This window comes from Callithrix jacchus, chromosome 11 (genome assembly GCF_049354715.1).
Source record: "Callithrix jacchus isolate 240 chromosome 11, calJac240_pri, whole genome shotgun sequence".
NCBI classification, from domain to species: Eukaryota; Metazoa; Chordata; class Mammalia; order Primates; family Cebidae; genus Callithrix; species Callithrix jacchus.
The window spans coordinates 6901072-6928251 of record NC_133512.1 but is presented as its reverse complement, the minus strand read 5'-3'; the positions used below and the strand labels follow the sequence as shown (position 1 = coordinate 6928251).

Genomic DNA, 27180 nt, shown 5'->3' with positions numbered 1-27180 from the left:
CTCTGGTGTGTGCTCTCTCTCTCCCTTCCTCCCTCCCTCCCTCCCTCCTCTCTCTCTGCAAAGTAGCAGAGTCTCTTATAGCTATCATAGGTAACTGGGTAGTCAAAATGTTGCAAGTAAGTAAAATGGGCAGGTAAAACAATAAGTCTTGCCTGACTTCTAGGGAAATGACAGTTCTTGACGATGGTAAAGCAGAAGTTTAATAAGACTCCATACCTAGTCTTTTCAGTACTCTTAAGGCGTAGGATGCCACATATGGGTGTCTTTTCTACAGCAAAGATTTCGTGAAGCTAGTTGCCTATGGGATGACAAAGAAAATCTTAATTGTCCAATATTCTGTAATGTTATCTATTCACCTGTTGAATCTTTTTCCTCTAACTCTCAAAACAAACACTCCAAGGCTGAATCTGAACAGGCTCCGCCCACAGAGCCGAAAGCAGAGGAGCCCCTGGCCGCTGTCACACCCGCTGTTGGGCTGGACCTTGGAATGGACACTCGGGCTGAGGAGCCAGTAGAGGAGGCAGTGGTGAGCGCCATCTCCCTCCCACCCTCCATCTGCCTCGTTGCCACGGCCATGCTCATCTCATGATCACATGCGTCGCTTTCATCTTTCCTCACTTGGGGCAGACATGCTCCATATCTGTCATAGCTCCCAGGTTCAAATTGCCTTCATTCCTATTTGCTTTCATTTTTTTAAATAAGGAAAATATCCAGATGACTACTCGTATGATCTAAAGAAAACTGTCACATAGCCACAGGTATAGCACAGGAGATGGGTTGTAGAACTGGTGAGTAATCAGACCTGTTAATGCTTTGTTCTACCTGTGACAGCTGGACATGCGCCTTAATCAGGGAACTTGCATGTGATAAACAGAATAATTACTTTGTTAGTTGTATGTACATATTGATTACTTACAGTAGTAGTTTTGTAGGTTGGTTAGGGTCTAGTGAGGTGTTGAAATCCCATATCACAACTCTGGGAATTTATAAGGATTCTTATATGCACCATCATTTGCTCACAATTAAGTTTGCTGATGGCTCTTACAATAATATGGACACTGAGGTTGTTTTTGTACTCAGATGGAGATCCATTTTTCTGCCTGGAAACCTGCTCTTACCTTGATACATGCAGCCATAAAGAACACCACATCGCAAACTAGGATGAGCTTTGATATGTGCCAGGTAGAACTGGACATTGTAATACCTATGAAAGTGTAGAGTTCAGAATACCCATGGTGAGTGAAAAGTCATTTATTTATGAAATGCAGAAAAATGTCTTCCAACAGTTTTAATCAGAGAACCATTTCCAGCCTTCATAGACTGTACAAATAGGAAAACCAATTTCTCTATTACCAAAAATAACATTCCCTAGATTCGATACCTAGAGAAATGAGCCAACTTCATTTGTTGGTGCCTTGAGTCATTTTACAAGGAAAATGGTAGGTCACCTGTGACATCAACAGTTTATTAATCAAATAGAAAAATAATAGTGCAAGATAGTAATGGAAAACACTTAAAGCTGGACTGAATCTCTCCCAGGGGCACTGCTTGCAGGGACTTTAGACCAGGGAGTGCTGGGTCCGTGGTTGCTCCCAGATTCACTGGAGATTTCAGCAAGTCCGTGCAGATAGTGCTTTTTCATTTGGTGCCTGATGGTGATCTTGTCTACTCACCCTAGCATTAAGATTATTTCAATAACAAAGGAAGGGAAAAATAGTTTATTTTTTGACTACTGTTGTAATTAAGAAGATAATTGATTTTTAAAGGAATATGGATGATGCCAGGTATCGATCTAGGCATCGAGGGAAATCGTTTCAATTCTGAAGAGCTCTCATCAAGTCCCTATTCTGAACAGCAGCACAGACTTCATCTTCACCAGTGTTTTCAAACTAGTCCATTGATTTTATGCCCAAGACTATTCAGTGTAAGGCTTAATACTGTCATGCCCACGTGTTTGAGCGGGGACAGCATTTGCTGTTGTGCAATAGATGGGAGTTGTGGAACAGACAAGCTAAGGTGTTCGATACAGGCTGAATGTCGTTGATTCTCTATGATCCCCCCCAAGAGTGCCATGTTCATATACTTCTTACACCCATCCTCACTGCAACAAACTCATCTAAATAGGCTTTTGGTTTGTTTCAGAATCCAGATTTATGCTTTTCCAGTGGACAATATTAGTGGTCACCAATTATTTAAGTACCTACTATGTAATAGCTAATACATATATGCATATATTTGATGATCGTTTAAACTAAGGGTAATATGAAAAATATTCAACACCCTGTGGCAAAGACACCAACCATCACTCAAACCAGCTTCCTTCATATTGGGTAAGCAGCTATTTGGAAGAATGCTTCATTCTGAAAACATCTTTTCTCCTAAAGCTTATAGGTGAACTGTAAAGAATAAAAAAATTTGATTCCCTGTAAAATATAAGACAATTTACAGTCTTATGAAGGATTCAGGCACCTCCTGAGACCCACAGGTGATGCAAGGATAATAGGTGCAGAGCTCACAGTGTGATCCACGCTTTCCATGGAGAAAAAAAATTCAAGTTTATTTCTCCATATGGACTGAAAAGTCCTAGTAACATTGTTAACTAAGAGGAGGCAGTTCACGGCAGTTCGGTTTGCCTGTATTCATCCATAGTGGCTGCCTTCTGTGTTTTTAACATGGACATACTTCGATGAAATCGATACTTCCCCTCATTTTCCTTTCTCCTTAGGAGAATAGAGTCAGATAAAATGTATTTTTGTTTCCAAAAGTAGATTTATAGCTTCTTCCCTCTGGTCATAATAATCTAATATAATATTAGGGTTATATTTCTCTGAAGAAAGGTCTGTTAGGTTTCTAGATGTGTTATATTAAATTGTAAAAACAAAACTCCACATTGTGTCCCTAGCATTAATTAACCAGCTGACTGTGGTTGTCATCAGTCAGGACTGAGTTGACATGACCTTTTGAGGTAATCCTTTTCACTGCTGAAATGTCACCATATATTAGTTCAGGTTTTGACAGAATGCATTTCATCTGAGATGATGTTTGTGATTGTTCTTTTTTATTTTTTTAAGAGGCAAATATAAATTCAAACATGGGAAATTTTAATAGTGTTTCCCAAAGAAACCTGGGGCTTTTAAGAAAAGTTTAATTACTACATTTTTGTTTGTTGTTTTATTTCTCGTAGAGTTAGTATTGTCTTCAGTTTTTCACAACATCAAATGTTACTAGTATGTCTGCAGGATTCATTTAAAAAATCAACACTGTCATTTTTACTTTTCCAGATGTTTCTATGTATGTAAGTAATGAAAATATTTGTTAGAAAAAAATGATTTTGAGCCGGGTTCTGTGGCTTATGCCTGTAATCCCAGCACTTTGGGAGACTGACACAGGTGGATCACCTGAGGACAGGAGTTTAAGACCAGCCTGGCCAACATGGTGAAATCCCATCTCAATAAAAATACAAAAATTAGCCAGGCATGATGGTGGGTGCCTGTAATCCCAGCTACTTGGGAGGCTGAGGCAGGAGAAGCGCTTGAACCCGGGAGGTGGGTTACAGTGAGCTGAGATCGTGCCATTGCACTCTGGCCAGGGCAACAGAGCAAGACTCTGTCTCAAAAAAAAAAAAAAAAAAGATTTCAATGTGATTTCAATATTTATTTCAATATATGTCACAGAATTAGGTTGAAAAGCAGGTAAAGATGAGCACAGAGCCAATTCATAATGCAGTCTTTGGTTACAGTTAATTGTGTTTAGATTTTTTTGCAGAAAATTAAATTTTACTCACATTTATTCCATTTTCTTCTAGAGGTCCCTTCTAATTTTCTCTAAATTTCGGTCAGTACCTATATTTTGCTTAAATGATGGGAATTACATCAGTGTTCTTTTTTGCCTATTTTTTTCCCAAAATAATGCCATGTAATTAAATTTAGAGTTACCATAGTTTATAAAACATATACATGTAAGGAAGACATGTTTTCAGACATGTAAAGATGTTTTCAGAATTGTTGGGGAATCCTGGAATATGAAACATTATTGACCCATTATTTGGGGGACTACTTTGTTTTTTGCTGTGTTTTGATTTTTTTAAATTTTACAACTAAATTGTTGAGACCAATTTAAACCACCAGATATATACATATCACAATTGCCAGGCTATCGTTTATCAGCTTCATCTTGCTAGGAATATTTCTGTCTGTGTACTCACTTCCTTTTTCACTCAGTCGACAGATACATTTGAGTCTTCCGTAGCTGTCAGGCTGTGCTCTGGATCTGGAGAATACAGGGATGCGATAAATAGATGCGGCTCCTGCCTCCTAGTTTCCACAGATTGGTGGTTAGATGCACAGAGGCTGAGGTGTGAGGTGTCCTTCTGGGAAACAGCATTTGGGTTTTCTCCTTTTGCAGAGTAAACATGAGAGCTAGCGTTTTCCCTGTGCCTCTAGATGTGATCTCCCAGTACATCAGAGGAAGACACTGAAGACCAGAGGAAGCCAGGAAGTTTGAATTACTCTCTGGCCTTATTAACATAGAATGACTTCCAACGCCAAGTGCTCACACTGAAGTGTGCTTTAAGATGTCAAGAAACATACGGATTCTATGTTTTTTCTGTTTTTTACGAGAATCTTGGAGATGGATGTTCCTATTTACTTTTCTTAGAAAAACAATCATAGAATTGGTTGTTTTCTGAGTTTGACTGTATTCCCATTAGCAAAGAGTTACATTTTCAGTGGCCCTAAAGCTAAACAAGTTTCTCTGTTTCTTTCTCGCTCATGATACCAAGTACACAGCTGAGTGTATAATATATGACCATTAAATTCTGAGTCATTTATTAGTTAATTGATGCTATCGTTTTGGGGTCCTTAAAGGGTCTACAGTTTGATTTCTTAAAGTATAAATATTTATGTGGTTATTTTTGTCTTTTTTTTTTTTTAATTCAGATACTTTGGCTTTCTTATATTTAGGAAAAACAAGCCAGTTATTATGATCAAAAGCAATGTCAGTTTTTTCATCTGTCCCACAGTAGCTCTGTGACAGCTAAGCCCCACTTGCCTCAAATATAAAATGGAGTTAATAATAATCACCTTAAAAGTTTCCTGTAAGGGCTTAGAAATAATACATGTTACCAGTTTCAGCATCTGTCACGCAGAGGTGATTAGTCAATGACAGTTGGTGCTATCATTATTGTCGTCATTATCATGAAAAGTTAGTGAGGAGCAAATAAGCAGAAGCAGGTGAAATTACTCTGGGGAGGAGAAAGCAGCAGAGACAAAGGATAATAGCCCCCTCTTCCTGTGTTGCCTCAGTCAGAAACGGCAAGGGACCCAGGCCATGTTTAGGTCTCCGTCAACACAAATTTCCTGTGATTCCTGAATAAGTTGTGTCCCATCAAAATTTTTTGTCCTTTCTAAGAAGACTCTCCGTTTTCTAGGCGCCTTCATACTCAGTGAATGAATAGGGAATGTTTCTATCTACATTGCCCAGGAGATGTGCGTATTCAGAGAACTGGCAGTGCCTTCTCACCTGCGTCCTCCTTCAATGTGATTGTAGAAGGGAAAAGATGGACAGATGATCTCCAAATCCGATACAAGTAGCTGAACCTAGATCTTTCTCTCTGTCTTTGTAGGAAGTCATAGGGAAGAGATCAAGATAGCCAAGAATAAAGTGAAAGTAACAACACGGTGATCACCATCCCCCACCTCACAGAGCAGGGTGATCTGGGTTTGCTGGTGGACCTCTCTGGAATTTGGAGCCACTGCTGTTTTGAGATATGGCTGATATTAGGTATTCATTAACCACCTACCAACTGCTGGTAGTAGTACACACACACCATCTTCCCTGCCTTCTGAGGTGTGATTTCCAACACCCCATCTCAAACAGGAACAAGTGAGACTTTTAAAATATTATGTTTATTCAAAGCGTTGTTATAAATATATGTGAACATGAACTCAGAATTCAGCTTGTTCTTCCACTATTGAGGAGCCATTTTTAGGTCACAGACACACACTGATAGACAGGTCATAGATGCACAATACAAAAGTATTGCTTTTAACATGCATTTTTCTTCTGAGGTGAAATTCACATGAAATAAAATTAACCATTTTAAAGTGAACAATTAAGTGGCACTTAGTACATTCACAGTGCTGTACAATCATCACCTCTGTCTCATTCCAAACACATTTTCATCACCTCAAATGACAGCCTCAAAGCCATTAAGCAGTGACCACCATCTTCCCCTGCCCGGGCCCTTGGTAGCTGCCAATCTGCTGTCTGGGTCTATGGATTTCTTTAGAGAGCTGATATCAATGGACATAGAATACATGATGATAAGATGGTTTTGTGTCTTCCTTGGTGTATGCTTTTTGTCACATAGTAAATCTAGAGCTTTAGCTTGATATCTTTAACATGACCGGTTGTTATTGACTTCAGGATAAAAAATTCATATTCTCTCTTCTGAACACATATTGGGCCCAATTCATAATCCCTCGCTGAAACCATTCCTGGCCATCAACACAATTAGGTAGCCTATGTGAGACCAGAACCATTCAGAAGTTAAAGACAACTCTATTGAGACAATAAAGTCTCACCCCAATATCAAGCCCAGTCCTACCCCAGAAATCAGAATTTAGACCTACAAAAGCCTTACAGATGCGTTCTACTTACTGGCTCACCCCTCTCCCCCTAACAGTGAGTGCTGAGATGCGTTTAGTCCATGGATAATATGGAACCAAACCCTCTAGACCATGTGTGTTGAGTTCTCGTCCACTTCTTGCTTGTTCCTGTTTTGTCCATCCCCTCACCACTAGGGTAGAAAGGCCTTTGCGTGAATCCCTCCTCATTAGTGCTCCATGGAGATGAGCTGGAACCCTAAATATGATCAGGAAAAAGTGCTTGATTTGAGATCAGCGGTCCCTTCCTTTTCCCTGGCAAGTTGCCTCGTGTTCCAGCATCGGTGCTCAAGCAGCTCAAATACTGTCTTTGAGGACTGTCGTATGTGCCCTAAAGTGAAAGGGACTATGACCAAGAGAGTCAGTTACAACAAAGGAGGCCATGCTGTGATCGGAGATGGTAGGGAGCACCAGCATGTACATGCATTCTCTCACAGCACTCCCGTGATACAGGATTATTTAGGCATCAGGACCCCCATTTTGCAGATTCGGAAAACAAACACAGAGATTAATTGATTAACCAAGATCGCACACCTAGAAAGTCGTAACATGTGATTGAAATCCTGGTATTTTAATCCATAGCTGTCCATCTCCCGACTACTCCAGATGTACTTTTAAAAAGAGCAGGTTTTATAAAAACGTGTTAACATATTTCATATCACATCTAACTAAAGCTGTTAGGGTCACAACTTAGGGTTCAAGCTGACATGAAGACTTCCAATAATGAATGCTTAGACTTGATGGGTGTTCCTGGCTTGTGGCTGAGGAGTTGAAATGAAACAGAAGCTCTGTGAAGCCTCAACCTGAGCTTCTCAGAGGCAATGTGTGTCCCAATCCCCGACTTTGGCTGCAATTTCAAAGGGGATGTATTGGGAAGACCTTGAATTAGGAATATGGAGAACTGACTCCCTGACCAACCAATGAGGTGGCCTTGGGGAAATCATTTTACCCGCTGTGCCAGTTTCCTTATTCCTCCTTTAAGAAGGTTATATCTGATAACCTCTTCCTGCTTCCCCAAATCTATAATTTATTACTTTAAAAAATAGACTTTCAAAGTTCTCATAGCAAGAGCACCCTGTGCTTATGACTGCTCTCCAGCCTCTGTTTGCTAGGCCATCAGGATGACATACCATTGTGGATAGGCTTTTACTTACTACTGCCACGGTCAATTCAAAGGCTGTGAACTCAAAGGTTGGCAGTCAGGCCTTCCAAGTGCGACTTTCAGCTGCCTACCCCTCCTCAAGCTTCAGGCCCACACTGCCATCTGGTCGGTCCCAGGTTGCACAGTGAGATGTATGTTGTGCTTGACAGGGTCAGGTTTGGGAGTTTTGCCAACAAGGTGTGATGACATTCAGGTGATTTGCAAATCACTGTTTCTCAGTCTAGTCTCTGGGTGTTTGGCAGCCTTCCCTCTGCTCTCTGCCAGTCTGAGCCTGGGCCTGCTTAGGAAAAGGCAGTTTGAGCAGTAACAGTAGGCACTTACGCATTATTCAAAGATGGCGTACCAGGCGTGGGAAAATGCTTGCTGCGCTGTAAGGGTGTCTTCCGTAAGCAACCGCTTTAACAAACTATTTGCAATCTGCATTGAAACTGTCCACAGTGGCTGCTCCAAAAACTTGTACGTGCTCATCTTCCCATCTCTGAGAGAGAACCATGCATGGTATGTACATTTGGATTAAAAGATAAGTCTCCTTTTCCCGTCCACTTGTCCTGTACATGTTGCAGATAAATCACTAATTAAATCTTTAAAAACTGATCTGTATTATTATTGGATATGCTGATACAAACTTAAAGGCCAAATTAACCCCAAATTCATTAACTTTGAGATCTCTGTAGAAGACTTTAATTTTGAAAGAAAGTTACGGAGCTAGTTCTGACAGACATTGCCATGGCAACAGTGCTCCCTGTGGTTGAGCTGCCCTAGGACCCGGCTGCTGAGGGTTCATGATAGGACTGCAGGCAATACCAGGAGAGCAGATTGAAAAAGATGACTGAGCTGAAGGTTGCGAGGGGATACCACTAAATTCCTTTATTAGAAAGGAAGCGCACAGATGTGTCAAATGAAATTTGCAATACCAAGTGCCACCTTGAAAGGAATGCTACTAGGGACTCGGAGTACCATGCGAGAGCTTGCCCCTCTAGTCACACTGAAGGAAATTTATGACCCGCATTATTTTAAATATAGTTCATGCAAAGGGATTTTCAGGTCACCAGCGTGTGTCACAGTTCAGTCATCTTCTATTTGGGGCTATGATGATGATCTGGAGACTCTAGCTGCCTCTTGGGCTTTTCTTTAAAATGGATTCTGAAGAAAAGGCTGTATTTTCATTAAAATGCCAACAATCTTCAGACAGACCTGAAAATGCACCAGAAAGGCTGTCTCCAAGTGTACTTGCATCAGCCGCAGCAGACAAAATCAGTTCTGCACCTACAATGGCGGCTGGGGGAAGTGGGAAATGGCCCCTTCTCAATCTTTCCCAGCCACTGCTGCTGCCCCTTTCAGAAATCAGTTCTGCACCTACAATGGCGGCTGGGGGAAGTGGGAAATGGCCCCTTCTCAATCTTTCCCAGCCACTGCTTCTGCCTGCCCCTTTCAGAAATCAGTTCTGCACCTACAATGGCGGCTGGGGGAAGTGGGAAATGGCCCCTTCTCAATCTTTCCCAGCCACTGCTGCTGCCTGCCCCTTTCAGAAATCAGTTCTGCACCTACAATGGCGGCTGGGGGAAGTGGGAAATGGCCCCTTCTCAATCTTTCCCAGCCACTGCTGCTGCCCCTTTCAGAAATCAGTACCATGTCTGCATTTCCTTTGTTCCAAGGGGTATTTGGCAGGCCATATTCCCCCTTCCCTTGGGGTGGCCTGTGCCAAGGGCTAGCTTTCTGGAGTGCCCACAGCTTCCCAGAGTCCTCTCTATCAGCTTCCTATCATTGCCAAGTCATAGTAGGTTCTGGAGTATGTTTGCGGGGGATCGGGTGACAAGCTGCACAAAGACTGAAGTTCCTCATGCAGGCAGTGACCTACACTGGGTACACAGCTGGTATGGCACCTACCGTTTTAGTGCAGCCCTGAGAGGAGTGTGAGTGCACTGTCCTGAGAGGAGGGTCACTGCTGCTGTCCTCAGGAAGTTCTCAGATTGCCACTGACAGCATTGCCCAAGGTCATAAGGGCAGAGGGACTCTGACAATTTGGTGGTCAGCAGTTGGGCATGGAAAGGTGAGGAGCAGAGAAGCACCCCCACCTACCCTTTCTGCAGAACTCTAAGTTCCTTAGGGGTTGGTCTCTACCAGAGTCTTGTAACTTCCCTTTTCTACACCACGGGAACTCCAACAGATCCTGGCTTTCTTCTCTCAGCTTTCCATTCAGATCATGGCCACACACCTGTACCTTCGATCCTCTTTCTGAAGAGAACTGGCATCTGACGCCTCCAGTCAGCCATCTTGGAAAAACAAAAAAACACAAAAGCCCTTGAGGTATTTTTTTAATGAAATTTATCATTGGGATGTGTAAATAAAGATTTACGAGAAAGCTGAAAACACTTAAAAATCACACAAAAGATCAGATTGACTATTATCAGGGTTTTTTTTTTAATTGTAATGATTTTACTCTTTTCCTTTAAGAAAAAAAACTTGCATATTTGAAAAAGAAAGTCAAAATTTCAAAAGTATATTCTAGGAATGTTAGCTTAACTGAAGAGAATTTTTAATAAAACAAACACAAATGGATCCTTGAGGCATAATAGCTGAGTCAGGCAAAGGAAAATACGTGAGGGTGTCATCCATCTCCACCCTCGATAGAAGGCAGCTTGCATCTACCCTGCCATGAGTAGGGGATTCCTTCCTGAAGCATTCAGGCCATCTGGGGCCTGCTACGAACTCTCACACAGTTTATCTTTTGACACGTATATTTAACAGGTGATTCTATGTAAAGATGATAAATCCCTCTCCAGTTCCTGTTCTGAAAAGGACATCCGAGAGACCCCAGAGAGTAAAATTGAACAAAGAGACCATTTCCACGTCTACTGTAAACATCAAGCCTAGAGAGATTTCTCCTGATTTCAGAAAACTTAAATTACCAAAGACCTATAGAGCAATACAAAATAAAAAAATGATTGCATGCTAGAATTAATAGTTTCTTTAGAGAACATGCAGCATTAACAAAAATTACCAGACATACAACATTACCAGACAAAATTTAAAAATCGCCTTCCTTTTGTTAGTAAAATTCAAGATGACCTTGACAGGTGAAACAGAAGATGAAGGGTGAGATGAGAAGGCAACAACATTGGGAAGAAAAAGTCACTTTGTAAGGTGGATTAAAAGGGAACTCAGTAACGTGAGAAAAGGTTTTAGGGGGAGGAAATGTAATATTAGAATTGAAATTTGAATGAGAAGTGGTAAAGACTAGAAGCAACACTATAGATAATTGATTTAGTGAGATGAGGAAAAGCTGGAGGAGTTTTCCCAACACATAAAGAGAAGCAGAAGCAAAGGTGATGGATTTAGGGGCCAAAGAGGGAAGATAAAGCTCATGGGTAGACGTTCATCCTGAAGAAGAGACTATGAGAATGTTACAGAAACAGCAGTGGCCAGTATAAAAGAAGAAAACATGCTCGAGCTGAAGTTTTCCTAGTTGATGGAATTCCTGCATGTGGTTCATAAGAAATCACCAACAAAAAGCAAACTTAATGGCGAGAGACTTAACATTGAAACGTATTGTTTTAAATACTTGAGTTCAAAGTTTAAAAAAATCTTCTGCAAGCATCTAGATCGGAAATAAGAAAGCACTACAAAAGAACAACAATTACATTTTTGTGTGACTTATCCATGTCAACACCAAAGGTCAGAAGCTATTAGAACAACCTACAGATTTTGAGCACAAAGAAACAGTATAGTAATTCTACACCACGTCCATAGCTGGTCATGTAGGAAAGCAGCAGAAAGACATTACTAATACATAAGGGGCTAGAGGCTTTCCACAGAATCCCTAAAAAGCATTTTGTGAAGATATATTGCAATTGACTGAACAATGACTCAAGGTGGATAGATGGGAAGACTTGTGAAAAAGCGAATGTGGTTATATGTCTGTTGAAGATCCTAGATGGTAGGCACTTGGATGTTCATTGTACGATTCTACGTTTTTGAAAATTTTTGTTTTTTTTGAAATATAATGTTGAGCAGAAACCCCAAAACATCTTCAATGGAGACATCATGGAGAAATAAAGAGAGCAGTGTTTAGTATTTAAATTACTTAAATGTGTAACCTAACTAATTGTTGGGTTACAAACCAAAGATCTTTCTCACAGTGTTAGAGTAACATTAAAAAATCAAACCAGGCTGGGCATGGTGGCTCATGCCTGTAATTTCAGCACTTTGGGAGGCTGAGGCAGGCAGATCATCTGAGATCAGGAGTTTGAGACCAGCCTGGCCAAGATGGTGAAACTACATCTCTACTAAAAATAAAAAATTACCCTGGTGTGGTGGCATGTGCCTGTAGACTCAGCTATCTGGGAGGCTGAGGCAAGAGAATCGCTTGAACCTGCGAGGAGGAGGTTGCAGTGAGCCAAGATCGTACCACTGCTCTTTAGCCTGGGGGACAGAGTGAGACTCTGTCTCAAAATAAACAAACAAACAAACATGAAACAAATTAGCGTTTAATGCTAATAGAACTGTTAAATAATTTGCTAAATAGAATAAGCAATATAGTATTATATCCACTGATTTGTTATTGTTTTTTCTAGGAAACACGACTCATGTTTTGTAAAGTAAATAAACCTTTGTATGATTAGAAAATGAATACAACTAAATATATCAAAAATGTTACCATAAATTATTTCTTTCATTATTTTAAAATCTATTAGAAAATTTTTTTGTTTTATTAGAAAAATGTCTATGGTCAGTTACAATAATGTACTTTATAAATAAGTGTGGAATTTCATGCTGGGCAGAATAACAATCAAAGTATCTTCACTTGTCTCATCCAGGCCAGTTGCATGATTGGCAAACTACTTTTCAGGCATTGTTCAGAGCTAAACTGCCCAAGAAAACAAGCAAATAAGTAAATAAACGAGTGAATGAATATATGAATGCATGACACAAACCTCAGACCACAAGTTCTCTTCAGCTTACCACTTCTCTGACATATTTGGGGGTCTTGGTCCTTGTTGACCCGCTTTCGCGGCACCATCTCATAGCTGTACCAGCTAGTTTCTGTCACCCAGCTAGCTGTGTTTCCCTATGTTACATGACTGATACCCTAGGCTGTTGTTGCATTGCCTTCATGTCATTACATTTCCAGAAAATTTTGCTAAGGCAAATTTAACTGGTGTTTAGGGGATCCTGGCATGAATGCCATAATTACATGGCTTTCCACCAAGGCAGACTGAGGCAGAAGGTTAGAAAGCAAGGAGGTATGTATGGTGCAGAGAGCCACCACCTACTCTCTCCAGAAGATTCTGCGCTGGTCACTCTGATTTCTGTATGATGAACAGCCAGGTTAGCAATACTGGTTTCTGTACCTCATAGACCTTATGGATATGGTAAATATGTGCCCGAGGTCAAGGAGAATTTTTTTTTCCTTTTTTCAGATGGAGTCTCAGTCTGATGCCCAGGCTGGAGTGCAGTGGCATGATCTTGATCTCAGCTCACTGCAACCTCTGCCTCCCAGGTTCAAGTGATTCCCCTCCCCCAGCCTCCTGAGTAGCTAGGATTACAGGTGTGCACACCACACCTGGTGAATTTTTTGTAGTTTTAGTAGAGACAGGGTTTCACCATGTTGGTCAGGCTGGTCTCAAACTCCTGACTTTTTGATCCACCCACCTCAGCCTCCCAAAGTGCTGGAATTACAGGTGTGAGCCACCACACCCAGCCACAGGGAGAACTTCTTTAGTTTCTCTTTGCAATGGTGGTTTCCCCATAAACATATTTGACCAAGAGATAGTACAGTTTGGGTAGAAAATAGGATACTTGTGTTTATCATTTAGAGTGAAGAGAAAAATTTGATAGCACTAGGTATGAAAGACTTGAAATACTTTCAGCAGTTTCAGACCTCTGGTCTTCCTGGGCAACATTTTTTAAAAAGCAAATAGCAGCCATTTATCATTGTGGTTTTTCCCAGCTGGTATAACATGTACTGAAGCAAGCAGAGCGTAGAAAATGTTCTTTTTTTTTCTTTTATGGATCTACAAATTGAAATGTATGATAATAACAATAATAATAAGGGGGACAACTTTCATTAGTGAAAACCTTTTCACTCTTTTCTTGATTTTATCTACAGCTAACACCTAATCTGAACAAAAGGGTTCTTGTTTTCCATTGTTTTTTTAATGTTTTATTTTTGCAGTCAGTAAATAGGCATTGGAAATATTTTGGTAAGAGCAAAAGATCTGGACCAGATTCCAGACATAAAGGGATGATTGAGGCACCCCTGATTATCAGGCCAGTGTCAGAAACAGAAAGCCATGAGGATAAACAGATAGTGGACGATCCTTCTCCGTTTATGTAACGTTTTTAAGCTCTGTAAAATCAAATGTTAAGTAAACAGCAGGTGGAGAAATTGGAACTCATTACTAATGGACTCAGAATAGGGTGCAGGAGTGTTCATTGTTTATGTTTTCCAAGTAGATAATTCAAATTGTTTGGCTTCTCTATAAAGTGCCAATTCCTTAGCACCTTGCCTTGGCCAGAATTGTTCATTTCAGTATTTTCCTGATTTTCATTTATCGTTCTTCAAATCCACTTTCTGCGTGCTGCAGTTCTTATTTATGTGACAGAAATCAAGGAACCTGCTGATGTGCTGAGGCTGAGGTATTTACTTGCTCCTCTTAAGGTAAGGAACGTCAGAGGTGTCAGGCAGAGCCCTTGGCCGCTACCTGCTGGTGGTTGGTGTCACAGCAGCTAATAATGCTTGTGTATTATTTTATGTTTAACTTGTGGGTACATAGGAGGTGTATGTATTTATGAGTTACATGTGATATTCTGATACAGATATACAATGTGTAAGAACTACATCAGGGTAAATATGTCTATCATCTCAAGCATTTATCCTTTTTTCACGTTACAATCCAATCATATTCTTTTATTTTAAAATGTACAATGTTATTGTTGACCCTGTTTGTGTTATAAAATACTAAATCTTATTTATTCCTTCTAACTATGTTTTGTGTCCATTAACCATCCTCCCTCCCCCATACTGCCTCACTACCCCTCCCAGCCTCTGGTAACCATCCTTCTTTCTACTCTATCTCTATGAATCCAATTGTTTTAACTTGTAGCAACCTACAAATAAGTAAGAACACTCACAGTTTGTCTTTCTGTGCCTAGCTTTTTTCCCTTAACAAAATGATCTCCAGTTCCATCCATGTTGTTGCAAATGACAAGATCTCATTCTTTTCTATGGCTGAATAGTACTCCATTGTGTATAGGTACACATTTTCTGTATCTATTCATCTGTTGATGGACACTTAGGTTACCTCCAAATCTTTGATATTGTGACTAGTGCTGCAGCAAACATGGGAGGGCAGGAACCTCTTGGATATGTTGATTTTCTTTCTTTTGGGTGTATACCCAGCAGTGGGATTGCTGGATCATGTGGTAGGGCTACTTTTTGTCTGTTTGTTTCTTTGAGGGATCTCCAAACTGTTCACCATAATAGTTGCACTAATTTACATTTCCGCCAACAGGATACAAGGTTTCTTTTTTCTCTACTTCCTTGCCAGCATTTCCTGTCTTTTGGATCAAAGCCATTTTAACTGTGGTGAGATGAGATCTCACTGTAGTTCTAATTTGCATTTCTCTGATGATCAATGATGTTGAGCACCTTTTCACATACTTGTTTGCCATTTATGTCTTTTGAGAAATGTGTATGCATAACTTTTGCCCATTTTTTAATTGGGTTATGAGATATTTTTTCCTGTAGAGTTGTTTGAGCTCCTTATGTATTTTGGTTATTAATCCCTAGTCAGAAGGGTAGTTCACAAACATTTTCCCCCATTCTGCAGGTTGCCTTTGTTGACTGTTCCCTTGGCAGTGCAGAAGCTTTTTAACTTGACATTTGTCCATCTTTGCTTTGCATGTCTGTGCTTTTGGTGTATTACTCAAGAAATCTTTGCCCATTCCAGTATCCTAGAGAGTTTTCCCAATGTTTCCTTTTGGTAGTTTGGTAGTTTGAAGCCTTAGATTTAAGTCTTTAATCCATTTTTATTTAATTTTTGTATATGGCAAAAGATAGGAGTCAAGTTTCATTGCCTGCTTAAATGATCTAGCAAAGAAAAGGTGGTAACATCTATATTTAGTGATGATAAAATCTTATACAACAAGATTGATAGATATCTAGAGATAAATTACAGGTTAATAGTAAACATGTTTGTATGGAACGAATTTAAAAAATTACCTGTGGCAACACCATTTATAGGTCATGGAAAAATATCCTCTTCCAGAGATACAGTATCAGTTCAATTGAGATTGAAAGCCAATTAGTAATAATATGTACTTGGGACATATCTGTATAAAAGGATTTATGCATCATCACTTGGGAGAGTAGCCCATGAAATAACATCCTGTCTGCTATGTCTGCTTTTTCATCTGTAGCAGTGCCTCTGTTGCATGTGTGTGGAGTGGTGGTATCTGCTGCTCTGTTTGTCCATACTGTCTGCATGTAGATAAGAGTCCATCTGCTTCCAAGCTGTTGAAATTAGTGGGATATTTGTAGATAGGATTTTACAGACAGATGGAAAGAACAGGCTTAGAATGATGACACAACCTGTTTTCTACATTTTAGCTCCTAGTTTATTTTATGCACATTGTCTTTCAGTACAGTTTTTAACATGGAATAAAGTTTACTAGGTCCTTAGTATCCTAGAGAAATTCTGTTAATGTGAGCAATCGCTCCTCGTCCTTCTTGGGATTAAGACGCCCTAACAATTTATGTTCTGATTCTACTGTCTTGCCAACAGTAATGGTAGCATCCATAAAAAGGTCAGTGCTTATTTAAAAGAAGAAATGAAATTCTATTTGATTTTAAAATAAACTTTTTATTATAGGAATTTTCAGCCATCTGCCAAAACATAAATCCTCATGCATGTGCTACCCCACTTCAGTAATGATCAACATTTATAATTCACTTTAAGTATTTGTTACAATTCATGAGAAAGGATTACTTTTGTGAACACATATTGTATTTGTTTGTTTTCATGCTGCTGATAAAGACATACCTGAGACTGGGCAATTTGCAAAAGAAAGAGGTTTATTGGACTTACAGTTCCACATGGCTGGGGAGGACTCACAATTATGGTGGAAGGCAAAGAGGAGCATGTCACATCTTACGTGGATGGCAGCAGGCAAAAGAGAGCTTGTGCAGGGAAACTTCTATTTGTAAAACCGTCTAATTTGGTGAGAGATTTGATTTCACCATCATGAGAACAGCACAGGAAAAACCTGCCCCCATGATTTAATCATCTCCCACTGGGTCCCTCCCAAGACACAAAGGAATTATGGGAGCTATAAGATGAGATTTGGGTGGAGACACAGAGCCAAGCCATATCACATGTACTTTCATGGCAGGGCAGGAAGAAAGAAATGTATCATGGCTAGGGATTGCAGTTTAAAATATTGCCCACCCTGTGTGGAGAGCCATATCTTCGTAATAGGAGATTCTCATAAGAGAGGGAAATAAATTCCTAAGGACGTCAGTAGTACTTGGGCATATGATGAGTAGTGTAGCTGTTAACATTTCTTTTTCATTCCCAAATAAAAATATTATCTTGTAGAAAAATGTACTGTATGTATTCTGTAACAGGTATTTTTATTTAAACAGTTACCTGTACCTTTGAGCCAGAAGAAACTTTTTTTTTGAGATGGAGTTTTGCTCTTGTTACCCAGGTTGGAGTGCAATGGCACGATCTCGGCTCACTGCACCCTCTGCCTCCTGGGTTCAGGCAATTCTCCTGCCTCAGCCTCCAGAGTAGCTGGGATTACAGGCTTGCGCCACCATGCCCAGCTAATTTTTTGTATTTTTAGTAGAGACGGGGTTTCACCATGTTGACCAGGATGGTCTCGATCTCTTGACCTGGTGATCCACCTGCCTCGGCCTCCCAAAGAAACATTTTTAAAACTACTTTGTTATAAGTGTAGGTGTGTGGTCCGTGTTCTTCATCTCCAGTTTCTGATGCCCACTGGGAGGTACTCTTCATTGTCCTTTTCTGTTTTCTGAGTGTAATACTTCATGTTTGCAGTATGAGGGCTTTCCTAGCTTAAGAGGCCGAACTGCGTAGAATGTATTCAACAAGGAAAAAATAGCTAATCCTAATCACATCAGAGAGTAAGAGCCATTTTTGAAATGCATGTCCTGGATATGTAAGATCAACCTGAGATTCTTTTTTCATAGTCTTTCTCATTTGAGCCTCTCAAATGAAGTCTGCCAAGCTGAGGGCAGAATCCTGTTAGATAGTTGGACTCCAACCAATCCGTTCAAAACTAGAACATCTGATTGCACTTCCTTTATATCGTTATTGCAAGTTTTAAGTAATACTTAAAACTCTTCTTCTGACTGTGTTTCTTCCTTAGAAAGAAAATTCTGATTTTTTTCTATTTCATTTCTCCTTACTGGACCTAAACTATGATTTTGGCATTTTGCCTATAAACAGGCTGTGCAGATATTTGGAGCATTACCATGCATATTTAATTACAAAAATTGTTTCCCCTTCATTTTGAGAGTTTTTATTGAGAAAACTTCCTTAATTTTTTTTTTTCCTGTGAACGTGGTTTGGCATCCAAATCACTTTGTGAAACTTCCTCACAAAGATTTGAAAGTTTATGCTAAAATGCCATTTTTCTAAATTCTTTGTGTGATGAGGATGCTTTTCTGATATGGCTTTTTTCTCTGACCCAGGCCCCTTCCATCTTGTGACCCAGATGTGCCGTGTAAACCAAAAAGTGACCAAGTCAGGTCTCAATCATGGAGAGGCTTATTTAGCCAAGGTTAAGGATGCACCTGGGAAAAGGAAACATGAGTCAAAGGAGGTTCTGTGACCTGTGCTTTTTATAAGAGAGTTTTGAGAACTTCAGTATTTAAAGAGGAAATAGCAAGCAAGAAGGGAATAAATTTTTTAAAAGGAGGGTGGGTAGGCAATGAGGCAAGTGTCACATTCTTGTCAGACTCTGATTAGCGCTCAGTGAATCTGCATTTCACATGTGAAAAGAGGGAGTGAGGACAAAGGCAATCATGCCTTCATCTCACCCTCTAGTTCTGCATGTTACGTAAGATAAAGGAAGCATGTGAAATTACAGCTCTGCGTTTGGGAACAAAAGGAAGGTGGTTTTGTGTGACTCCATTCCCAAGCTTAACTTTCCTTTCGCGTGGTAAGTTTAAGGTCCCGAGACTCAGTTTTCTTTCTTTCACACCCCTAAGGCCTCATTGGTTGCTTTCAGCCAACAAAAATGGAAATCGCTTGTGGAGAAGACCACCCACACCTTAAAAGCCGTGTCTTTGGAATGGTGTATGTCACTTTCATTCAAATTCCATTTGCTGCACCTGACAGCAAGGAACGCTGAGGAGTGTGGAATCGTTGGGAACTTAGCAGAAGAGAAGTCAGAGTGTTGACGAATAGATGGCAAACTCTGCTACACCTGAATCCCGGGAGTGCAAAGAAAGTTCCAAATCTGAACAGCCTCTGCAGAGGGGAGATTAGGAATAGGCTTGAGTTTGACTCCTGGGGGAAGCCCACGGGGATGCAGACGTGGCCTGTTGTTTTCTGCTCTGCAGATTATACCCGGAGCTGATGCTGATGCAGCTGTTGGCACTTTGGTGTCAGCAGCTGAGGGGGCCCCAGGAGAGGAAGCAGAGGCAGAGAAGGCCACTCTCCCTACCGGGGAAGGAGTGAGCTTAGAGGAGGCCGAAATTGGAACTGAAACCACTGAGAGGAGTGCCCAGCCTGAATCAGAGGAGCTGGAAGCAGCAGTGCCTCAGGTGAGTGTCCCAGCCAGGGGAGCTTCTGGGAGGCAGCATGGGCTTGGTGCTGTGTCGGTTGGTTCACGGTGATAACTCTTTGGATGTGCAACAGGTTTGTAGCAATTCTGTGACTCTACCAAACAACATTGTTATCAGACTCTCAGAAACAGTGGTCCCAGCTACTCAGTATCAGCAATGCAGTGTTGGCCACAGGCCCTGACAGGGCCTAAGCATGGAAAAGGGAAGGGGAAATGCTGGGGTGACATGGAGAAAGGAACGAAGCAGGACAGAGAAAAGGACAAGAGTCGAGCTGGGAGAAAGAGAATGTGATGAAGTGGGCACTTAGCCCAGGGAGAACTCAATAGTGTTTAGATCTTATTATTCTTATTGCTGTTTGGTAGTTATTATTAACATTTGAGTGCTTCAAATTAACCATCAGGCCCCTTTCTCCAAGAGCCCACTGCTGTGTTGCACTTTGAGAAGGGAAATAAAGGGACCTGGGCCGTACATGAGGCTGGAGTGGGCCCAGTTCAGCAACCTCTCAGAGCAGCATTGAGAGGCCGCAAAGCCACATCCTCTACCACTGCAAGGGCCTCCAACCCCAGAGCCTCCTCCACTGTCCAGTTCTTCTGTATTTCTAGAAAGCAACGTTAACAGGGGGGCTAATGGTATGCATTCTTTTCTCCTGATGATTTTTTTTTTTTTTTTTGGAGATGGAGTCTTGCTCTGTCACCCAGGCTGGAGTGCAGTGGCTTGATCTTGGCTCACTGCAACCTCCACCTCCTGGGTTTAAGTGATTCTCCTGCCTCAGGCTAATTTTTGTATTTTTGATAGTCGGGGTTTTGCCATGTTGGTCAGGCTGGTCTTGAACTCCTGAACTCAGGTGATCCGCCTGCCTCTGCCTCCCAAAGTGCTGGGATTACAGGCGTGAGCCAATGAGCCCAGACTTTCCTGAGGATTTTACTCCAAATAAATTTTCAAAAATCTCTGTAGGGTTACTTAAAACTGAATTATCCCTTTCATCCCACTAGAAACATGTCAGATAACACTGTTATGGGAGAAGGAACTTAAAAGAACATTCCTTTTTCCCCTTAGATTTTCTCATCACAGCGCCCAGTGTTTTTGTGTGTATTGTTGCACTCATGGAAAGACTATTATCTCTCCAAGCTGATGAATGAATGTTAGTGCTCTAGTCTGCTGATAGCAGAAAGAATATGGAAAGACTCCTGTTATGCTGATAAAACTCCCTCTGTGCTCATCTTTGTGAAGCAAGTGAAAGGTGGTCCTAACCCTTTGGTTCAGACACTAGAGTACTTGGAGTGGATGTGGGAGCTGTGGTCCCTCCAGCAGCCGGGGCAGTGGGGGCTGGAATGATAATCACAAGTGAAGGACTGGTGAATGATCTCCAAACCCTGGCTGAATCTTCACCAGCAAGCATGGTTCATGGGATAGTGGGAGGGGCTCCCAGGAAGTGAACTGTCAGCGGGAAGAGTTAGGGCATCGTGGGACAAGAACCCGGCCGGCCTGCATTGGCTCCTCCTGTGGTCCCTCTCGGGATGGTCTCCCACCCCCTATCCCTCTTCCCCATTCCCTCAGAAACCTCATGTTTACCAAACTGCCTGGCTCTTCGAGGATCCAGAAATTAATTCGACTAAGGGTTTAGGCCTCAGGAGGAACAGGAGGCGGCTGTGTGGCACAGCAGAGGCCTGGAACCTGAGTCTGGCTGGTGGAGCAGTATGGAAGTGGCAAGGCAGGTTGTGCAGGACAAGGAGGTCCTGTTTCCGAGGTCCTGCTGGGCACTGCCACAGTTTTTCTTCCTCCAGGAGAAGGTCATCCCTTCGGTGGTCATAGAGCCTGCCTCCAACCATGAAGGGGAAGGAGAACACGAAATAACCATAGGTACAGAGCCCAAGGAGACCACCGAGGACGCGGCTCCTCTGGGCCCCACCAGCGAGACGCCGGAGCTGGCCACAGAGCAGAAGCCTCTCCAGGACCCTCAGCCCACGCCTTCTGCACCAGCCACGGGGGCTGCTGACCAGTTAGCATCTGCAAAAGAGGCCTCTCAGGAATTGCCTCCTGGCTTTCTCTACAAGGTCCTCCTATTCTTTAATCTTATTTGTCTTGTCTTTGCTTTGAATCCCTTTTGCTCAAGCCTTCGGTTTTCCAGTTTTTCCTTTTCACAATTATTCTCTCTCTCAACTGCTTTCCCTTCACCACAACGTCACTTGGACAAGCCAGAACTACAGTAATCCATTTTCATGTTTGAACAATAATTCAAAGGAAGTTCACCGCAGAGCAAACAGTGTGCCCCTGGGTAATGAATGGCAGAGTCCCTTCCGGCCCTCCCTCCTCTCCTTCCTGGGGTGCCTGTGAATATGTCCAGCATGGCTCAGACCAGGCCTTGGAATCACTAAGTGCTCCTAACTGCACTGTACTCCCCTGGGGGTAGGGCAGCAGCAGTTCTGTCAACTCTGGCACTTGTGGCTGCATGACAGAGTAGGGAGCCCATAAATATTTTGTAAATTAATGGATTTATACGTGAATGAACTTCCACCAAAAGGCAGGAAAAAAAAAAAACTGGCTAAGTGAATGGGAAGAAGGTTTTGCTTAGACAGGCTACTTACAGCCTTCCTAAACCAAAGGATTCTTACCAAAAAATACCTAAAGACACTGGCTTCACCCAGGTGTTTCCTGTTTCAGATGTTTCCTAACAGAATCTGATAAGGAATTTTAAGGTTGGTTGTTTTGTTTTTGCCGCAGAGTCTCACACTGTCGCCCAGGCCGGAGTGCAGTGGCGCGACATTCACTCACTGCAACCTCCACCTCCTGGGTTCACGTGATTCTCCTGCCTCAGCCTCATGAATAGCTGGGATTACAGGCACCCACCACCATGCCTGGCTAATTTTTTGTATTTTTGGTAGAGACAGGGTTTCACTGTGTTAGCCAGGCTAGTCTTGCACTCCTGACCTCATGGTCTGCCCACCTCAGCTTCCCAAAGTACTGCGATTACAGGCATGAGCCACCATGCCCAGCCAGAATTTTACATTTTTAAATTGGATTTTACATTTCAAACTTCAGCTCTTTTTCTTCTAGAGTGTAAAATGTCATATGGTTTTCTTCTCTCTCTCGTTCTTTCTCTCTGTCTTTGTCTCTACATTAGAAAGTAACTACTATCTTGCTACCTTTTGTGGGGACGGGGGTGGCTATAATGGATTTATGAATGAATTAATTTGAAGAAAAAATTAAATCTGTAGATGGGGGTTGTTTCCTGCCAGGTTCTGTTTTAATTGGAGCATAGTCCAAGAATACTTGTGCCAAGCATGACCAGGGCTTGCTGGACCCATTCTGGCTTCTGCACTAACTGTGGTATAACCTAAGGCACCCCATATAGACCCTCTCTCTAGGTATCAGTTTTCCCATCAGTGGAATTTATTTAGGGATAACGTAATCCATTTCCAGCTTTGACAGTTTATAGGTCTTTGAATATGCTCAATGGGAAAATACACACTTTAAAGGTGATGTTTACTCTCAGGGGTGGAGTTGAGGGGAAGGGTGTGGGAAAAATAAAGTCAGCCATGACGGTAGAGTTATTCGGACTGGGTGACGGATGCATGGGGGTTCATTATATCATTGCTTCTGCTTTAAAAAATTTTCTATAATAAAATTTTAAGGAAATTTTTGCAAAATGGGAAAGCAAAAGAAACTGGTTGCCACTGTATATAGGGTTGGATAGGGAAGGAAGGAAATATATTTACACAGAAATTGATCACAGAGTTTTATTACGTAGTAATTGCTGTCTAACCTGCAAGTGGTGCTTTTCCTGATTATTTGACAAATGCTGGGGTTAGAGGAGTTTTAGACATTTTTGGTTCCAGTTAAACACACAATAATAAAGCATCAGTGATAATAAAATGCAAATCTCTAACAAAAATAAGATTAATTAAACTTTTATTTATATAGCACTTTCCCCTGTTGTCGAGGGCCTTGTATTACCATTAATACATATGCATGTGAATGGCCCTCATATCAGAGAATAGGACTTCCCTTCTGGCTTTAGAGGCCTTCTTCTTTTTTGGGATATGGTACATATCTTCATCTTTTCATCCAGCTTAGAGAGTGCTTGTAACAGTGTCTGCTTATAATCTGGCTGGAAAACTGATTTTCATGTATTATTTTTTATCTTTTGCAGGTGGAAACACTGCATGATTTTGAGGCAGCAAATTCTGATGAACTTACTTTACAAAGGGGTGACGTGGTGCTGGTGGTGCCCTCAGATTCAGAAGCTGATCAGGTAAAAGATAAGATTGGAAGGTGTTTTGGGCACCTTCTGCTGATTTTTTTCTGAGGGTCAGTTGGACACAATCACTTTCTAAAGACGTTTCTATTTTCTGAGATGCTGCAAGCCATCTAAAAAGGGCTTAAGGGCTTGTGACAGCACAGATCATTAACCAGGTTTCTAGGACCCTTTTGGGATGCTGTTGCATTCTTTTTTTTATGTAATACAAACGGCTGACCATTTGTTAACATGTAACCACTTTCTAGGAATGCTGTCTCTGTAACACCTATCTTCAGGAAATGCAGACACTATGAATGTGAAGCAAAAATCCCCTTCAAAAGTGGTTGTCTCTGGATATGTGGACATTGATTAGGAAAGAACCTGCAGAACCCTCTGAAGTGATGGAAATGCTTTATATCTTGAGAGGGATGTGGTTACATGTCTGCATGTATTAGTCAAAACTCATTGAACTATATACCTAACCATCTCTGCATTATACAGTATTTAAATTATACCTCAATTTAAAGAGATTCTTTAAAAATATCACCTCCTAAAAAAGTGGTCTGATGTGAGGTACTGAGAACTCCCATCTTGTTCTCATTCATAAAATGTGTGAACCCTTGAAATAGTATGCAAAATAAGTAAATGCATCTGTAAATATGTTTTTCTGGAGAGAAAAGCTCTAACTTCTATACTATTCTCAAAGAGATTTATGAGCTCTTCTCTTAAAAAAGTCGGGAGGGATCCAAGATGGCCGATTAGGAGCAGGATTGCAGCTCCCAGCGAAAGCATGGTGGGTGAGTGGACGCCACATTTCCAGATGGATTTTTTTTGCCCACAGACCAGGAGATTCCCAGGCACAGGAGCCACACAGGTTGCCAGCACAACTGGTTTGGCTGGCACGGCTGTTTTGCTGGTACCCCAGTGTGGCAGTTCTCTGTACAAAATACATGGGTCTGGGTGTAATTTTACCTGGCAATTGGAGCTCCTGGGAGACAGAGTCTCCCATTCAACTGCTTGAAAATGGGACTGAAACAGAGAGCGAGGCCAGGAGATTCCTGGGCAAAAAAGCACCATGAATCACAGTGCAGCTGTTTAAGCCAGTGCAGTGGGTCACAGCACAGGAAACCACACAGATCCTGTAGCCTTTTCAACAGGCAACTGGAACATCTAGGAGACAGAGTCAACTGTTCAACTAAAAAAAAAGCGGGGGTGCTTGCAGGCAGGGAGCCAGGTGATCAGGCTTGGCTGGTCCCACCCCAACAAAAAAACAGCAATCAGAAATGCTCTGGATTGAGAGTTTCACAGCAAGCATCAGCTGAACCTGGGATGGTCCGGCTCTCTGGGGGAGGGTCGTCTGCATTACCGAGGCAGTTTGCCATTGCTGAGGTAGCCTGCCATTACAGAGAGTCCCCCATTGCTGAGGCAGTTTTAATTACACCTGTATAAACAGGAATGCAGGGAAGTTCACATGGCAGCTGGGTGGAGCCCACAGCAGCTCAGCAAAGCCTCTGCAGGCAGACAGTGACTAGGCTGCCTCCTCACTGGGCAGAGAAGCCCTGAAAAAAAAAGGCAGGAGCACAACAGAAACTCATAAATAAGGCCCTAACTACCCAGAGCACCTGGGGGAAGAAAAACGGGGGGCTTATGAGTTCTGCTGCAGCAGACTTAAACTTACTTACCTGCCCAGCAGCTCTGAATGAACAACAGAGCTCACAGCTCAGCACATGAGCTCCTATAAAGGACAGACTGTCCCTCAAGCAGCTCCCTGACCCCTGTATATCTAAAGACTCACCTCATAAAGGAATGCTCAGACTGACATCTGGCAGGTATCCTTCTGGGACAAAGATAGCAAAAGAAGAAACTGGCAGCAACCCTAACTGTTCTGCAGCCACTGCAGGTGATCCCCAGGCAAGCAGGGCCTGGAGTGGACCTGAGCAGTCATTGTCATCATCAACAAACTGAACGTCCACTCAGAGACCCAATCTGAAAGTCAACAACTACAAAGATGACAGGTGGATAAATCCACCAAGATGGGAAAAAGCCAGTGCAAAAAGAATGAAAACACCTGAAACCAGAACACCTCTCCTCCTACAAGGGATCACAACTCCTCACCAGCAAGGGAACAAGGCCGGAAGGAGAATGAGTGTGATGAATTGACAGAATCAGGCTTCAGAAGGTGGGTAATAAGAAGCTTCTCTGAGCTAAAAGAACATGTTCTAACCCAATGCAAAGAAACTAAGAACCTTGAAAAAAGATTTGATGAAATACTAACGAGAATAAACACCTCAGAGATGAATATAAGTGAATTGATGGAGCTGAAAAACACAACACGAGAACTTTGGAAAGCATACACAAGTTTCAACAGCCGAATTGCCCAAGCAGAAGAAAGGATATCAGAGGTCAAAGATCAACTCAATGAAATAAACTGAGAAGACAAGATTAGAGAAAAAAGGGTAAAAAGGAATGAAGAAAGTCTCCAAGAAATCTGGGACTATGTGAAAAGACCTAATCTACATTTGATAGGTGTACCCAAATATGACAGAGAAAATGAATACAAGCTGGAAAATACTCTTCAGGATATTATCCAGGAAAACTTCCCCAACCTAACAAGGCAGGCCAATATTCAAGTCCAGGAAATACAGAGAACACCACAAACATATTCCTCAAGAAGAGCAACCCCAAGGCACATAATCCTCAGATTCACTAGGGTTGAAATGAAGGAGAAAATGCTATGGGCAGCCAGAAGGAAAGGTTGGGTTACCCATAAAGGGAAGCCCATCAGACTCACAGCAGATCTCTCAGCAGAAATCCTACAAGCCAGAAGAGAGTCAGGGGCCAATATTCAACATCTTTAAGAAAAGAACTTTCAACCCAGAATTTCATATCCAGCCAAACTAAGCTTCATAAATGAAGGAAAAATAAAATCCTTTATGAACAAGCAAGTATTCAGAGATTTCATCACCACTAGGCCTGCTTTACAAGAGCTCCTGAAAGAGGCACTACACATAGAAAGGAACAACCAGTACCAGCCACTCCAGAAACATACCAAATGGTAAAGAGCATTGACACAATGAAGAAACTGCATCAACTAATGGGCAAAACGGCCAGCTAGCATCAAAATGGCAGGATCAAATTTACACATAACAATATTAATCCTAAATGTTAATGGGCTTAATGCCCCAATCAAAAGACACAGACTGGCAAATTGGATAAAAAGCCAAAAACCTTCAGTGTGCTGTATTCAGGAAACCCATCTCACATGCAAGGATACACAAAGTCTCAAAGAGATAGAGGA

The 27180-nt window shown here is 41.7% G+C and overlaps 1 protein-coding gene across 4 annotated transcripts in view; it reads left to right on the top strand.

Moving 5' to 3' along the window:
- Positions 1-27180, top strand: part of AMPH (amphiphysin) — a 234236-nt gene that overhangs the window by 197703 nt on the left and 9353 nt on the right. For 3 of the 4 annotated variants that reach the window (XM_035253205.3, XM_035253206.3, XM_078342241.1), the window contains 4 exons: positions 401-526; positions 19421-19624; positions 21430-21699; positions 23796-23897. In XM_035253205.3, the coding sequence (XP_035109096.2) occupies positions 401-526; positions 19421-19624; positions 21430-21699; positions 23796-23897 (702 nt within the window). The remainder of the gene's footprint in view (positions 1-400; positions 527-19420; positions 19625-21429; positions 21700-23795; positions 23898-27180) is intronic. The other variant, XM_002751342.7, reaches the window with a different exon arrangement.